Below are 16,805 nucleotides of genomic sequence, written 5' to 3' on the forward strand. Positions count from 1 at the left end.
AATGCTAGGCTTTGAGGAATCCTCAGCTAGTTTTGCTGAAATATTAAAAGCCTTTGATAAGATAACAGACTCAAAAACGGCTTCTTCCCCACTGTCATCAGACTCCTAAATGACCCTCTTATTGACTGACCTCATTAACACTACACCCCTGTATGCTTCATCCGATGCCGGTGCTTATGTAGTTACATTGTATATCTTGTGTTGCCCTATTATGTATTTTCTTTTATTCCCTTTTCTTCCCATGTACTTAATGATCTGTTGAGCTGCTCACAGAAAATACTTTTCACTGTACCTCGGTACACGTGACAATAAACAAATCCAATCCAATCCAAGTATTTTAAACCTCCAAATTGTGGAGAGTACAGACCTTTAAAATAAAATGTAACGAATGCTGACAATTAAGTCCCAAAAGGACAAGAAGACACAGGGTGAGGGAGACGGGAGACTGCAGGCCGAGGGAGACAATACCCAAGAAAACTACAAAATGGTGGCAGATCATGAGGTGGAATTGTATGGCCTCTCTCGCCGGCGCAATTTTCTGTTCCCGCTGAAGTCAGTGGAGTTTTGAATGGCTGGCAGCCACAGAGCTGTACATTAACAGCACAATGAAGTGCACAAGCCAAAGAGCTTAGAGGAAAGAAGAGGCTGAGATATAGTTGAATGGTTTAAAACAGCGACTCATGAACATGTTGACACATTGCCCAAATTAGAACAGCAGGTGGCAGTGTTGAGTGGGCAGCTGGCTGTGAATGAAAGAAAGCTGTCTGATGTTTATCTTCATTCTTTGGATGTGCACGTCACTGGCTGTGCCAGTGTTTATTGCCCTTCACTAATTGCTCTCGAGGGGTGAGTGGCATTAACCATATTTTTATGGATCTGGATCACATGTAGGCCAGACCAGGTAAGGTTGGCTGATTTCCTTTGCTAAAGGACATTAGTGAACCAAAGTGAAAATGCTGGAAAATCTCAGCAGGTCTGGCAGCATCTGTAGGAAGAAAAACGTTTCGAGTCCAATGACCCTTTGTCAAAGCTAACAGACAGAACAAGTGGGAAATATTTATACTGTGGAGTGAGAATGAGAGATGAGAGAAACATGAACCGTATAAATATTTCCCATTTTCCCCGTCTGTTAGCTTTGACAAAGAGTCATCAGACTCGAAACGTTAGCTCTTTTCTCTCTTGTTTCAGATTCCAGCATCCGCTGTAATTTTCTTTTATACTTTAGTGAACCATTTGGGTTTGTGCAACCATCGACAATAGTTTCATGGTCATCATTAGACTTTTAATTCCAGACTTTTATTGAATCCAAATTTCACCATCTGCTGTGGTGAGATTTGAACCGACGTCCCCAGAACATTATCCTGGGTCTCTGGATTGCCAGCCCAGTAACAAAACCACTACATCACCACCTCCCCCAAAATAACCCAGTGAAAAGAAAATGAAACAATTCTACAGGAAAATGTTTGTATCAAAGCTGAGTTGGAAGAATACAATTTGAAGTACAGCCAGGCGTGACAGCAAGCAGAAAATGCATTCAAAGAAGGTATTGCCTTAAATGACTCTGAAGACTCCGTACGTACCCCTGGAAAAACATGAGGAAGTAAAGAAAATGTTGGGTGCGACTTTCCCACTGCATTGCGCATGGTACCAATCCCATTGCACCAGGTGCATTGCGGGAGAGGCCCAAATTGGGCACAGAACCCAACGCGAGTCACCCGACCCGAATCATGCAGTCACTGGGCATGATCCAGATAATATTATGACTCATTGAAATATGCAGGGCCTGGTTGAGGCCGCATTCTCCCGGCACCATCTCCACAAGCGGAGACAAGGCATGATGGCCACCCTGGGGGACATGCAGGCCATTGGAGCCCCCTGGGTGGCCGGGGACAGAACAGGGCAGTGCCCTGGCACTCCCCTTGGCAGTGCCCTGGCACTCCCCTTGGCAGTGCCAAAACTGGAAACTCATTTCCATACATTTTAATATAATTAGCAGGGTGACACGGTGGTGCAGTGGTTAGCAGTGCTTCCTCACGGAACTGAGGAACCGGGTTCGATCCCGGCCCAGGTCACTGTCCGTGTGGAGTTTGCACATTCTTCCCATGTCTGTGTGAGTCTCACCCTCACAACCTAAAGATGTGCAGGGTAGGTGGATTGGCCACGCTAAATTGCCCCTTAATTGGAATTTTTAAAAAAAATTAAGATAATTAATTCCTCCCTTGCTGACCTGATGCCTCATGTGTTTACAACTGCCTTTCAGGTGAAGGGAACGCACCTGGGACGCACTTGTAAATATAGCCCCTAGAAAGTGAGGGTTAATTCCCAGTCAGTACCCTGGTACTGCCCCTCCCACCCTGGTACAGCCCCTCCCACCCTGGTACTGCCCCTCCCACCCTGGTACTGCCCCTCCCACCCTGGTACTGCCCCTTGCACTGTCAGAGTGGCGCTGCCAGGGTGCCAGGGGGCAGTTTTGAGGAGGGACGTTTGGAGAGCTCCACCGAGGTGGGGGATTCCCTCTGGGTGGGGGGGGGTGTTATCCTCATGCGTGTCGGGGGACAGTTCCTGGGCGCGATTCTCCGCACTCACGACGGTGCGGAGAATAGCGGGGGTCGTAAATTTTTACAGCCACGCTAGTCTGACGCCCTCCCGCTATTCTCCCCCCCCCCCCCACGCCCGCCTCCCGACACGAATCGCTGCCGCCGTTTTTTTACGGCGAGCAGCGATTCTCAGCTGGCCGATGGGCCGAAGTCCAAGCCCTATACGACCGTTTTTAGGAACGTCAAACACACCTGGTCTGACCGTTCGTAAAAATGCCGTAAAGTTGGGATCTTGGCAACCATGGCACCGATTGGCACGGCAGTACCACGGCCGTGCCAAGGGTGCCATGGGCCCGCGATCGGTGGGCACCGATCGCGGGCAGCGGGTACTTACCCCACGCACTCTTTGTCCTTCCGCCGCCCCGCTGTATCCATTCGCGGGGCGGCTGAGGGGCATCCCGGCCCGCGCATGCGCGGGTTTCGAGCAAATGCGCGATGACGTCATCCGCGCATGCGCGGGTTGGTCTTCCAATCCGCGCATGCGCGGCTGACGTCGTGTGACGCGTCAGCCGTCACAAACTCTGGCAAGCGGGCTTAACGAAATTTGTTAAGTCCGCGATGCCGGAGTTCACGGCCGCGGCATGCTAGCCCCGACCGGGGACAAGAATCGGTTCCCGGTCGGGGGGGGCGGAGGCTGGCGTCAAACCCGCCCGTTTTTGACGCCAGCCTTACGATTTCTCCCGGTTTGGGAGAATCTCGCCCCCTGTGTTTTATATTGAAGATCTGGCACCCCCCGATCTCAGGAATGTCCAGCTGCCAGCCTTTTCCAGCTCGCTCCACCAGTGTAACAGTGCGCGCTACACCCCTATTTCATTTTGCAGCCTGCGAGCTACTCGCCAGTTTTTCTGCCTCAAAATAGAGTCACTGGGTGCCTTTGAGACGGAGATAGATAGGTTCTTTTTTTAACAAACAATTTTATTGAGGTATTTTTTGGCATTGTAAATAGTTACAGATAACAGAAATATACAAACATCAACAGAAAACTTCAATCAAACCATAATGCACATGCCCACTCCTCTCCCATAGACATTACCCGCCTATTTATCCCTCCTACCCTACTCTAATCTCCCCCCCCCCCGCTGACGTTCACTCTCCCGCGAAGAAGTCGATGAATGTTTGCCACCTTCAGGCGAACCCCAGTACAGATCCCCTCAAGGCAAACTTAATTTTTTCCATACCCAGAAAACTTGACATGTCCGAAAGCCATAGTTCGGTCTTCGGGGGTTTTGAATCCCTCCATGCCAGCAGTAGTTGCCGCTGGGCTATCAGGGAAGCAAAGACCAGAACATTGGTCTCTTTCTCCCCCTGGACTCCCGGGTCTTCCGAAACCCCGAAAATTGCCACCCTGGACTCATCACCACCCTTGTTTTCAGCACCCGGGACATGACCCCCGCAAATCCCTCCCAGTACCCCGTAAGCTTAGGGCATGCCCAAAACATGTGAACGTGGTTCGCTGGTCCTCCTGCACATCTAGCGCACTTGTCCTCTACCCCATAGAATTTGCTTATCCGAGCCACCGTCATGGTGGGCCCGGTGAACAACCTTAAATTGAATGAGGCCGAGCCTTGCAGATGTTGCGGTTGAGTTTACCCTACTCAGGGCTTCCGCCCAAAGCCCGTCCTCCATCTCCCCGCCAAGCTCCTCCTCCCATTTGAGTTTCAGTTCCTCTGTCTGGGACTCTTCCCCCTTCATGAGCACCTTGTAAATATCCGAAACTCTACCATCTCCTCCTTCTCCTCCAGAGACTATTCTGTCCTGGATCCCTATTGGCGGGAGGCGTGGGAAGGATGGGACCTGTCTGCATACAAAGTCCCGTATCTGTAAGAACCTAAAGTCATTTCCCGCGATAGATAGGTTCTTGATGATTAAGGGTTATGGGGAGAAGGCAGGAGAATGGGGATGAGAAACATATCAGCCATGATTGAATGGTGGAGAAGGTTCAATGGGCCGAATGGCCTAATCCTGCTCCTATTTTTTATGGTCTTATGGAAACATCTCTCCAAGAAACAAAGTGAGGGTCTGATGAGTGAATTGAAGGAGTCTAAGGAGCAGTCGGTGACCGCGTAAGAAAGATCCCGAAATGAACTGCATGCCCAAGTGAAGGTGTTAAGCTTGCATAACGGTTCTGCAAGCAACTCTAAAACTAAGACAAATGAACTCACCAGAGTAGGTGCTGAGCTGATGAAAAGTTTCAGAAGCTTGAAAAATAATTGGAAAATAAGAGAGCAAATAAGTTGGAGAAATTCTGAAACAAGTAGAAATGACAGTTCAATTTTTGAAATGTCACCCTCCAGGAAGAATATGGAAGAGCGCGCAGGGAAAGGAAATCCGAGTCCAGTCAATGAATGGACGTAGTGAACATTTACTCCGGGATGAATGGGATAAATCAATGGTATCCAAGCAAAAAAGACGATGGTTGAGGAAGAAAAACACATCACGGAAAAGTGTAAGAAGCAAATAATTTAAAGAGACTCGAGTATCTGAAACACCGAACACGACAATGTCAACTCCAAACCGATAGAGTCAGGCCAAAGCAACTGAGGCTGCACCTCCTCCGAATGTGAAAGGAGCAAGCTGTGGAAAAGTAGTAAAGCCTCCACACCAACTGAATTTGTAAAGTCAGAAAGGTTCTGGGGGAGCAGGAGGAGCATGGTAAATGATGTGTTGGGTATGCTGGGTCTGTGAGGACTGTGTTTACCATAGCAGTAACATAGACAGGCTACCAACACTTGTAGAAATATAAGTCTATTTTATTTAACTATGAGCTGTTAAACATACTTGCACTGTGGGTCGACACTATGTTAGATTGACTGAAGACCTATGGCTAACCTGATCAGCCTATACTGCTAGCACATGGTAGATGTTTGTGCTACTGACTGCGGGCTCTGTCTGTCTCAGAGGCTGTATCCCGAATGAGCGGGAAAACTAGTGCCCTCTGGCTTTATAGTGACCGTGCCCTAACTGGTGATTGGCTGCTGTATTGTGTGTGTTGATTGGTCTTGCAGTGTGTCAGTCAGTGAGTGTCTGCACCATTATATACTGATGTGTATATTATGACAGTAAATCGAGTTGGATAAAGACTTGGGGGCAGATGTTGTATAAGGGTGTTTGGTATAGTAAGGGCACTAGTGTGGCACTGCAGAAGCAGTGTCGATAGACAGAGTCTTGTGCTAGTGGACTGACTATAGTGCTGGAGTCTTCTAGCAGCGTGCAAAAGGTAGCACCAAATGAGGGCACCAAACAATAATTCAGCCCTTCTTCACCCCCATCCCCACTCCCTTCACACTCACCTCTCTCTCTCTCTCTCCTTCACCACCCCACTCACGGTAATCAAATCTCAGCCCTCAGCTCCATCGCAGACTGGCTCTGTCCAGTCTCGATCCCTCCACAGCTGAGAGCTGCCTTTCCTGAGGCTCTGCAGCTCAAACTCATACATACACATCTGCTGCACCCCGTGTCAGCCCCTCTGTAACGTGTACCCAGCCCAGTCCTTTGTTGATGGACAATCATGTTAATTGCAATAATTGTATGCTAAGGAAGAATGAGTGACACCCACCTGTGCCTTAAAACAGGGTTATTTCCCAGACAGCAAATGTAATGTCACAGACTCTCCCAGTTCGTCCTTGCTGCTCAGAGCGAACTGGCTTATCTACTCTTACAATGATTCATTAATCCTTCCCCATTTGGGGACAGCTGTGTTTAATTGCCAATTTGGAACATGCACGTCATTGCAACTCAAATTCAACATTGACAACTCACTCCCACCTTCACATTCTGACAGGGAGAGAATCAAGGCAGGGATAAAAATTCCAATCTGTGTTCTGACATGGAAGGTGTTCACTCTCCTTCAACCCTTCACCCCTTGTCAACTGCCCTCCGCTGCTATCAATGTGAAAGATAGGAGCTGCATTTTGGGATGTTACAGGGTTCCCTGTCCTAACCACCCCCTCATTCATCTCAGCACCATGCATCAACTTGTTTACATTTAGCCTGAGCACACTTGAGTTGCTGCTGATACTCTTTGTGGTTTCCTGTATCAGTTGACCCAGTCTGTGGGGTAGCTCTTAAAACTGTTTGTGTAACCATTAAGTTAGAGTTAGACACAGCACAGGACACAGTTCACAGGAATCACCCGGTCTGAACTGGACACAGTTCACAGGAATCAACCGGTCTGAACTGGACACAGGGATAGGAATCACCCGGTCTGAACTGGACACAGTTCACAGGAATCACCCGGTCTGAACTGGACACAGGCACAGGAATCACCGATCTGAACTGGACACAGGGACAGGAATCACCCGGTCTGAACTGGACACAGTTCACAGGAATCACCCGGTCTGAACTGGACACAGGGACAGGAATCACCCGGTCTGAACTGGACACAGGGACAGGAATCACCCGGTCTGAACTGGACACGGGGACAGGAATCACCCGGTCTGAACTGGACACGGGGACAGGAATCACCCAGTCTGAACTGGACAGAGGGACAGGAATCACCCGGTCTGAACTGGACACAGTTCACAGGAATCACCCAGTCTGAACTGGACACAGGGACAGGAATCACCCGGTCTGAACTGGACACAGGGACAGGAATCACCCGGTCCGAACTGGACACAGGGACAGGAATCACCCGGTCTGAACTGGACACAGCTCATAGAGCCAGATACATTCCCTTGGGAAAGGATTCCTCACAAATTGTTCAACCAGTCTTTTGAAGGAAGTAATAATGATCGGACTGTTAATGCCAATCCTTCTGTGTTCAGTGGTCAGTGCTGGTGAGTATTTTAGTCAGAGAGGGCTCGGTGTCTGGGTACTGGGGTACTATCCCTCAGGCAGTGAGTAACGGAGTTAGAGAGGCTCTCATTGTCTGCGTACTGGGGTATTGACCCTCAGTTAGTGAGTAACGGGGTTAGAGAGGCTCTCATTGTCTGCGTACTGGGATATTAACCCTCAGTTAGTGCGTAACGATCAAAGAAGGTCTCAGTGTTTGGATACTGGGATATTATCCATCAGTTAGTGCGTTATGGGATCAGAGAGGGTCTCAGTCTGTGGGTACTGGGATATTATCCCTCAGTCACTGTGTAACGGTATCAGACAGGGTCTCGGTCTGTCGGTACTGGGATATTATCCCTCAGTCAGTGCGTTATGGGATCAGAGAGGGTCTCGGTCTGTGGGTACTGGGATATTATCCCTCAGTCAGTGTGTAACGGGATCAGAGAGGGTCTCGGTGTCTGGGTACTGGGATATTATCCCTCAGTCAGTGTGTAACGGGATCAGAGAGGGTCTTGGTGTCTGGGTACTGGGATATTATCCCTCAGTCAGTGTGTAACGGGATCAGAGAGGGTCTCAGTCTGTGGATACTGGGATATTATCCCTCAGTCAGTGCGTTATGGGATCAGAGAGGGTCTCAGTCTGTGGGTACTGGGATATTATCCCTCAGTCAGTGTGTAACGGTATCAGACAGGGTCTCGGTCTGTCGGTACTGGGATATTATCCCTCAGTCAGTGCGTTATGGGATCAGAGAGGGTCTCGGTGTTTGGGTACTGGGATATTATCCCTCAGTCAGTGTGTAACGGGATCAGAGAGGGTCTCGGTCTGTGGATACTGGGATATTATCCGTCAGTCAGTGTGTAACGGTATCAGAGAGGGTCTCGGTGTCTGGGTACTGGGATATTATCCCTCAGTCAGTGCGTTATGTGATCAGAGAGGGTCTCGGTGTCTGGGTACTGGGATATTATCCCTCAGTCAGTGCGCTATGGGATCAGAGAGGGTCTCAGTCTGTGGGTACTGGGATATTATCCCTCAGTCAGTGCGTTATGGGATCAGAGAGGGTCTCGGTGTCTGGGTACTGGGATATTATCCCTCAGTCAGTGCGTTATGTGATCAGAGAGGGTCTCGGTGTCTGTGTACTGGGATATTATCCCTCAGTCAGTGCGTTATGTGATCAGAGAGGGTCTCGGTGTCTGTGTACTGGGATATTATCCCTCAGTCAGTGCGTTATGGGATCAGAGAGGGTCTCAGTCTGTGGATACTGGGATATTATCCCTCAGTCAGTGCGTTATGGGATCAGAGAGGGTCTCAGTCTGTGGATACTGGGATATTATCCCTCAGTCAGTGTGTAACGGGATCAGAGAGGGTCTCGGTCTGTGGGTACTGGGATATTATCCCTCAGTCAGTGCGTTATGGGATCAGAGAGGGTCTCGGTGTCTGGGTACTGGGATATTATCCCTCAGTCAGTGCGTTATGTGATCAGAGAGGGTCTCGGTGTCTGGGTACTGGGATATTATCCCTCAGTCAGTGCGTTATGTGATCAGAGAGGGTCTCGGTGTCTGGGTACTGGGATATTATCCCTCAGTCAGTGCGTTATGTGATCAGAGAGGGTCTCGGTGTCTGGATACTGGGATATTATCCCTCAGTCAGTGTGTAATGGGATCAGAGAGGGTCTCGGTCTGTGGGTACTGGGATATTATCCCTCAGTCAGTGTGTAACGGGATCAGAGAGGGTCTCAGTGTCTGGGTACTGGGATATTATCCCTCAGTCAGTGTGTAATGGGATCAGAGAGGGGCTCGGTCTGTGGGTACTGGGATATTATCCCTCAGTCAGTGTGTAATGGGATCAGAGAGGGTCTCGGTCTGTGGATACTGGGATATTATTCCTCAGTCAGTGCGTTATGGGATCAGAGAGGGTCTCAGTCTGTGGGTACTGGGATATTATCCCTCAGTCAGTGTGTAACGGGATCAGAGAGGGTCTCGGTGTCTGTGTACTGGGATATTATCCCTCAGTCAGTGCGTTATGGGATCAGAGAGGGTCTCGGTCTGTGGATACTGGGATATTATCCCTCAGTCAGTGCGTTATGGGATCAGAGAGGGTCTCGGTGTCTGTGTACTGGGATATTATCCCTCAGTCAGTGTGTAACGGGATCAGAGAGGGTCTCGGTGTCTGGGTACTGGGATATTATCCCTCAGTCAGTGCGTTATGGGATCAGAGAGGGTCTCGGTCTGTGGGTACTAGGATATTATCCCTCAGTCAGTACGTTATGGGGATCAGAGAGGGTCTCGGTGTCTGGGTACTGGGATATTATCCCTCAGTCAGTGTGTAATGGGATCAGAGAGGGTCTCGGTGTCTGGGTACTGGGATATTATCCCTCAGTCAGTGCGTTATGGGATCAGAGAGGGTCTCGGTGTCTGGGTACTGGGATATTGTCCCTCAGTCAGTGTGTAACGGGATCAGAGAGGGTCTCGGTCTGTGGGTACTGGGGTATTAACCCTCAGTCAGTGTGTAACGGTATCAGAGAGGGTCTCGGTGTCTGGGTACTGGGATATTATCCCTCAGTCAGACGTTATGGGGATCAGAGAGGGTCTCGGTGTCTGGGTACTGGGATATTATCCCTCAGTCAGACGTTATGGGGATCAGAGAGGGTCTCGGTGTCTGGGTACTGGGATATTATCCCTCAGTCAGTGTGTTATGGGATCAGAGAGGGGCTCGGTCTGTGGGTACTGGGATATTATCCCTCAGTCAGTGCGTTATGGGATCAGAGAGGGTCTCGGTCTGTGGATACTGGGATATTATCCCTCAGTCAGTGCGCTATGGGATCAGAGAGGGTCTCAGTCTGGGTACTGGGGTATTATCCCTCAGTCAGTGTGTAACGGTATCAGAGAGGCTCTCGGTCTGTGGGTACTGGGATATTATCCATCAGTTAGTGTGTAACGGGATCGGAGAGGGTCTCGGTCTGTGGGTACTGGAATATTATCCCTCAGTCAGTGCGTTATGGGATCAGAGAGGGTCTCGGTGTCTGGGTACTGGGATATTATCCCTCAGTCAGTGCGCTATGGGATCAGAGAGGGTCTCGGTCTGTGGGTACTGGGATATTATCCCTCAGTCAGTGCGTTATGGGATCAGAGAGGGTCTCGGTGTCTGGGTACTGGGATATTATCCCTCAGTCAGTGCGCTATGGGATCAGAGAGGGTCTCGGTCTGTGGGTACTGGGATATTATCCCTCAGTCAGTGCGTTATGGGATCAGAGAGGTTCTCTGTGCTTGGATACTAGCGTATTAAACCTCAGTCAGTGTGTTATGTGATCAGAGAGGGTCTCAGTGGTTGGATACTAGCGTATTAAACTTCAGTGAATGGGTAATGGGATCAGAGAGGGTCTCTGTGCTTGGATACTAGCGTATTAAACCTCAGTCAATGGGTAATGGCATCAGAAAGGGTCTCAGTGCTTGTCTGGGAAAACAGGCTACTTGTAATTCTAAAATTATAGCCCATTTTCTGTGAGGAGCCCACTTGGTGCAGCAGTTTCTCCATAACTAATCTGTCAAATTCTTTTTACATGTTGAGCACCTCAACGAGATGACCCTGTAATCTTATGAACACACCAAAATAGGTACCAACTTTATTTCACATTTTTTATTGTTGATTAATGGATGTGAGTATTGCTGGCTGGGCCAGCATTTAATGCCCAAGGTTTATTACCCATTGCATTTAATGGCTCAGAGGGCAGTTAAGAGTCAACCACATTGTTCTTGATCTAGAGACCCTTGTAAACAGAGAATTTCCAGCTGGTAAATAATACAACAAAATTGGTATGTGTTGGGGATTACTTTCGGGGTTCTTTGTTGTGTTGGGTTTTATTTACTGGCTCTCTGTGTTGTATTGTGTCGGGGTTTATTTACTGGCTCTCTGTGTTGTATTGTGTTGGGGTTTAATTACAGGGGCTCTGTGTTGTATTGTGTTGGGGTTTAATTACAGGGGCTCTGTATTGTGTTGGAGTTTAATTACAGGGGCTCTGTGTTGTATTATAAAATTAGTTTTTTTTCCAAATAAGGGGCAGTTTAGCGTGGCCAATTCACCTACCCTGCACTACTTTGGGTTGTGGGGGCGAAACCCACGCAGACATTGGGAGAATGTGCAAACTCCACACGGACAGTGACCCAGGGCCGAGATTTGAACCCGGGTCCTCAGCGCCGTAGGCAGCAATGTTAACCACTGCGCCACCGTGCTGCCCAAGGCGCTGTGTTGTGTTGGGGTTTATTTACAGGGGCTCTGTGTTGTGTTGGGGTTTATTTACAGGGGCTCTGTGTTGTTTTGGGGTTTATTTACAGAGGCTCTGTGTTGTGTTGGGGATTATTTATAATAATCATAATCTTTATTGTCACAAGTAGGCTTACATTAACACTGCAATGACGTTACTGTGAAAAGCCCCTAGTCGCCACATTTCGGACCCTGTTCAGGTACACAGAGGGAGAATTTAGAATGTCCAAAGTACCTAATAGCACGTCTTTCGCGACTTGTGGGAAACTCGAGCACCTGGAGGAAACCTACGCAAACACGGGACGAATGTGCAGACTCCGTACAGACAGTGACTCAAGTGGGAATAGAACGTGGGACCCTGAAGCTGTGGAGCCATAGTGCTAACCACTATGCTACCGTCCTGCCCACAGGGGCTCTGTGTTGTGTTGGGGTTTATTTACAGGGGCTCTGTGTTGTGTTGGGGTTTATTTACAGGGGCTATGTGTTGTGTTGGGGTTTATTTACAGGGGCTATGTGTTGTGTTGGGGTTTATTTACAGGGGCTCTGTGTTGTGTTGGGGTTTATTTACAGGGGCTCTGTGTTGTGTTGGGGTTTATTTCGTGGAATTTTGTCTGCTGTGCGTTTTCTTATTTTCTGTGGATTTGGTGTCCTGGGTCCATGATCTGCTCTCTGTCTCGCACTCTATGGGGTCCATAATTTGGGATTTTTTTATTCATGTTATTTCTGTCTCTGTGTTTCAGTCTCGCACTCTCTCCGGTATTTCTACACTGCAATGTCACCAATCCCTGGCCTGCCAGAAATTGTAGCTGTTGGTTACGTGGATGACATCCCGATCGATTACTATGACAGTGATCTTCGGAAACTGATCCCTCGGCAGCAATGGATTCAAGAATGTCAGAGCCCTGAGTACTGGGACGAGCAGACACAGATCCTGAGGAGCTCAGAGCACGTTGGACAGACCAATATTCAGACAGCCTTAAATCGCACTAACCAGAGTGGTGGTGAGTTTTCACCCTCCCCATCTTCCACCCTAGTATGTTTAAAAGCGCTCACTTGGGGACTTTATTCCCTTTTGGGAAGATCGCTCTCCAGGTCTAGTTTACTCAATTTCTCCTCATCAGATTCTTCAGTCCGGCAGCCGCATTTTCCTGGGTGGCGTGCCGTCGCTGGCAGCGGGATTCTCCATTCCCGCCACCTGCCAATTGGATTTCCCATTGTGGCCACCCCATACCGCCGGTAAACCCGTGGGTGAGGTCACGCTCCCGGCGCAATGGAGAATACTGCCGGCGGAAAATCCCGCTGAACATGTTTATTCCAACTCTACTTTCTGTCCGTTAACCAACCCTCAATCCCAGCGATCCTAATTTGTGTAATAACAATGTCTCTGGCTCCTTTTCGTCTCAGAAGATCCTGAGTCTCTGGAACTCTCTCCTCAAACGGTAGTGGAGGCAGAGTCTTTGAATGTTTTTAAGGCAGAGCTGATTAGATTCTTGATAACCCAGGGGGTGAAAGGTCATCAGGAGAATGCAGGAGAATTGGAGTTGAGATTCTAGTCAGATTCACTAAGAGATGCGGAATGGTGGCAAAGTGATTAGCACTGCTGCATCACAGCACTAGGGGCCTGGATTCGATTTTGGCCTTGGGTGACTGTCTATGTGGAGTTTGCATGTTCTCCCTGTGTCTACATGGGTTTCCTCCGGGTTCTCCGGTTCCCTTCCACACTCCAAAGATTTGCAGGTTAGGCGGATTAGCCATGATCAATTGTCCCTCAGCGTCCAAAGGTTAGTTGGGGTTACAGGGAGTGGACCTAGGTAGGGTGTTCTCTCCGAGGATTGGTGCACACACGATAGTTGGTGCACACTATTATGATTCCACTGAATGGCGAAAAAGACCCAAAGGGCTGAGTGGCCTACTTCCTTCCGTATGTACCTTATCAAAACCATTTTGAAAATGCAGGTACACCACATCCACTCGTTCCCCTTTGTTCAATACACCTTCAAAAATCTACTAATAATAATCTTTATTAGTGTCACAAATAGGCTTACATTAACACTGCAATTAGGTTACTGTGAAAATTCCCTTGTTGCCACACTCCGGAGCCTGTTCGGGTACACTGAGGGAGAATTCAGAATGTCCAATTCACCTAACAAGCACGTCTTTCGGGACCTGTGGGAGGAAACCGGAGTACCCAGAGGAAACCCATGTAGACTGATTTCACAAGCATGATTATGTAAGCATCCCTTACATAAATACACATTCATGTTGTTTAATCATATTATAATTCTCCAAGTTTCCTATGTCCCTGAACATAGATTTCAGCGTTTTTGTCTCTTATTTGGTGTTAGGCTATGGTTTTCTAGTTTCTCTCTTCCTCCTTTATTTTTTAAATTTAAAAAAAATAAATTTAGAGTACCCAATTCATTTTTTCCAATTAAGGGGCAATTTAGCATGGCCAATCCACCTAGCCTGCACATCTTTGGGTTGTGGGGGCGAAACCCACGCAAACACGGGGAGAATGTGCAAACTCCACACAGACAGTGACCCAGAGCCAGGATCGAACCTGGGTCCTCGGCGCTGTGAGGCTACAGGGCTAACCCACTGAGCCACCGTGCTGCCCCCCTCTTCCTCCTTTATTAAACAGCAGTTTTGCTACATGTTTGCTACATTCCAATTGCTGGGAATGGTTTGAGATTGAAGGATTTTGGGAAGGTCACTTCCTCTCCCTTCCGCCCTTTCTGCTGATTGACAGGAAAGTGTGGGTGGGCTTTCTGTGGGACTGGCTCCAATTGTCTGTGTGCATTTGCTCGACAGGGATCCACACGGTCCAGGTAATGCACGGCTGTGAGCTCAGGGATGACGGGCAGACCAGCGGATTTCACCAGGAAGGTTGGGATGGGCAGGATTACATCAGCTTCGACAAGGATCACATGGTGTGGGTCACCCCGGTAGCCTGGGGACTGATCACCAAGAACAAATGGGATGAGAACAAGGCCAGGAATCAGCAGAGGAAGGCTTACCTGGAGGGAACCTGCATTGAGTGGCTGAAAAAATACCTGGAGCAGGGAAAGCAACATCTGGAATCCGGTGAGTGCTCCTACCGAGGTGGGGGTGGGGACCGAATGGGAGAGGGCACTGAAGGAGAGGGAAATGAGGTGGGGAGGTAACTGAGGGATGGAGGACAAAGAGTGAGGGGAGGGGAGGGGAGGGGGAATAAGAGTGTGGGAGACTGAGAGTGAGGGGAGAGGATTAAGGGTGCACGAGGAGTGAGAGTGGGGACTGAGAGAGGACTGAGAATGAGGGGGGAGAGCACGAGGAGGTTTGGGAGTGAGGGAGGGGGCTGAGAGTGAGGGAGGGGAATTGTGAGTGAGGGAGGGGGATTGTGAGTGAGGGAGGGGGATTGTGAGTGAGGGAGGGGGATTGTGAGTGAGGGATGGGGATTGTGAATGAGAGTGAGGACAGAGTGAGGGGGGACTTTGGAGTGAGAGGGTAGAATTGAGGGTGCGGGGAGATTGAGAGTGGGGGGGGGTGGTGTAGGCGCAGTGGTCAGCACAGCTACCTCACGGCGCCGAGGTCCCAGGTTCGATCGCGGCTCTGGGTCACTGTCCCTGTGAAGGGACAGGAGGGGAAGGTGGGGAGGGCACAGAATGAGGGAGGGGACTGAGAATGAGGGAAGAGTGAGAGTCCGTAACCTAATCACCGGCCTAAAGGGGATTGTATCATCACTGGGGTCAAGGATTTAATCCCCAGTTTAAAGGGGTTTGTACATTCCCTGGGATCGGAAATTTAATTCCCTGTTTGGAGGGATTTATACCATTCGCTGGACTCTAGGGTCTAATCTCCAGTTTAAACAAGTTTGTACCGTTCCCTGAGGTCAGGGTTCCAATTTTCAGTTTAAACTGGTTTCTATCATTCCCTGAGGTTGGGGGTCTATTCCCCAGTTTAAGGGGCTTTGTACCGTTCCCTGGGTTTGGGGTCTAATCTCCAGTTTAAACAAATATATACCATTCTGGGGTGGGGGGTATAATCCCCAGTTTATGTGGATTTGCACCGTTCTGGGCTCTAATCCCCAGTTGAAGGGGGTTTGTACCATTCCGTGAGGTCAAGGGTCTAATCCCCAGTTTAAAGGGGTTTGTACAATTCTGTGGGGTCAGGGGTCTAATTCCCAGTTTAAAGGGGTTTGTACAATTCTGTGGGGTCAGGGGTCTAATCCCCAGTTTAAAGGGGTTTGTACAATTCTGTGGGGTCAGGGGTCATATCCCCAGTTTAAAGGGGTTTGTACAATTCTGTGGGGTCAGGGGTCTAATCCCCAATTTAAAGGGGTTGTACCATTCCCTGTCTCTCACTGACTGGACCTGATCTGTTTTGCTCTCTCAGTTGCTCCTCAAGTGTTTCTTTTTGTGGACAAGGTGTCAGACACTAACCTAGCCCAAATCTCCTGCCTAGTCACGGGGTTTTATCCTCGTGATATCGAAGTCATTCTGCTGAGAAATGGTGACGACTTCATGGACACGTATTCCACTGGCATCCTACCCAACCACGATGGGACCTACCAGCTCCGGAGATGGGCTCAGATCAACCCTAAGGATGGAGCCACCTATTCCTGTCAGTATGAACAGAGTGAAAAAGAAGTGGAGACCAGAGTCTGGGGTAAGAGGAACAGTGTCAGTGTCTGTGTCCAGTCATGATCTTGTTAAATGGTGGGACAGACTCAATGGCCTCTTCTTCTTCCTATTGTCTCAAAATTGCCCCCCTGCTGATTTTGGTACAGTGATTTATTAAGCAAATGGCTTGCTAGGCCACTGGACATTTAAGATCTGGAGTCACATGTAGGTCAGACCAGGTATGGATAGCAGATTTCCTTTGCTCCTAAAGGAGATTCCTATTCCCTAAAGGATATTAATGAACAAGACAAGTTCTGCTAACGATGGATTCATTTATGAGCATCATTAGACTTTTTAATTCAAGATTTTTATTGAATTCAAATTTCACCAACTGCCATGGTGGGATTTGAACCCATGTCCCCAAAGTATTAGCCTGGGTCTCTAGGTTACTCATCCAGTGATAAAACCACTACACCACCACCTCCCCAGACTGATTGGTTTATTTATCCCTTCTTTTGGGCAGTAGCATTTGTGATTCTGCCATCTTCTTACACCACTCCCATATCTAAGGAGGATT

General features: G+C 48.9%; 1 protein-coding gene across 6 annotated transcripts in view; it reads left to right on the top strand.

Annotated features, from left to right (window-relative positions):
* LOC119976219 (H-2 class I histocompatibility antigen, Q9 alpha chain-like) overlaps positions 1-16,805 on the top strand; it is a 47,329-nt gene that overhangs the window by 15,999 nt on the left and 14,525 nt on the right. The window contains exons 1-5 of one of the 6 annotated variants that reach the window (XM_038816544.1): positions 6,710-7,372; positions 10,935-10,980; positions 12,368-12,628; positions 14,439-14,711; positions 16,002-16,274. In XM_038816544.1, the coding sequence (XP_038672472.1) occupies positions 12,400-12,628; positions 14,439-14,711; positions 16,002-16,274 (775 nt within the window). In that variant the 5' untranslated portion in view covers positions 6,710-7,372; positions 10,935-10,980; positions 12,368-12,399. Of the gene's footprint in view, positions 1-4,914; positions 5,044-6,706; positions 7,373-10,775; positions 10,981-12,367; positions 12,629-14,438; positions 14,712-16,001; positions 16,275-16,805 lie in introns of those variants that run through there. The other 5 variants (XM_038816542.1, XM_038816543.1, XM_038816541.1 and 2 more) reach the window with 5 other exon arrangements.

This window comes from Scyliorhinus canicula, chromosome 13 (genome assembly GCF_902713615.1).
Source record: "Scyliorhinus canicula chromosome 13, sScyCan1.1, whole genome shotgun sequence".
Classification (NCBI taxonomy): Eukaryota; Metazoa; Chordata; class Chondrichthyes; order Carcharhiniformes; family Scyliorhinidae; genus Scyliorhinus; species Scyliorhinus canicula.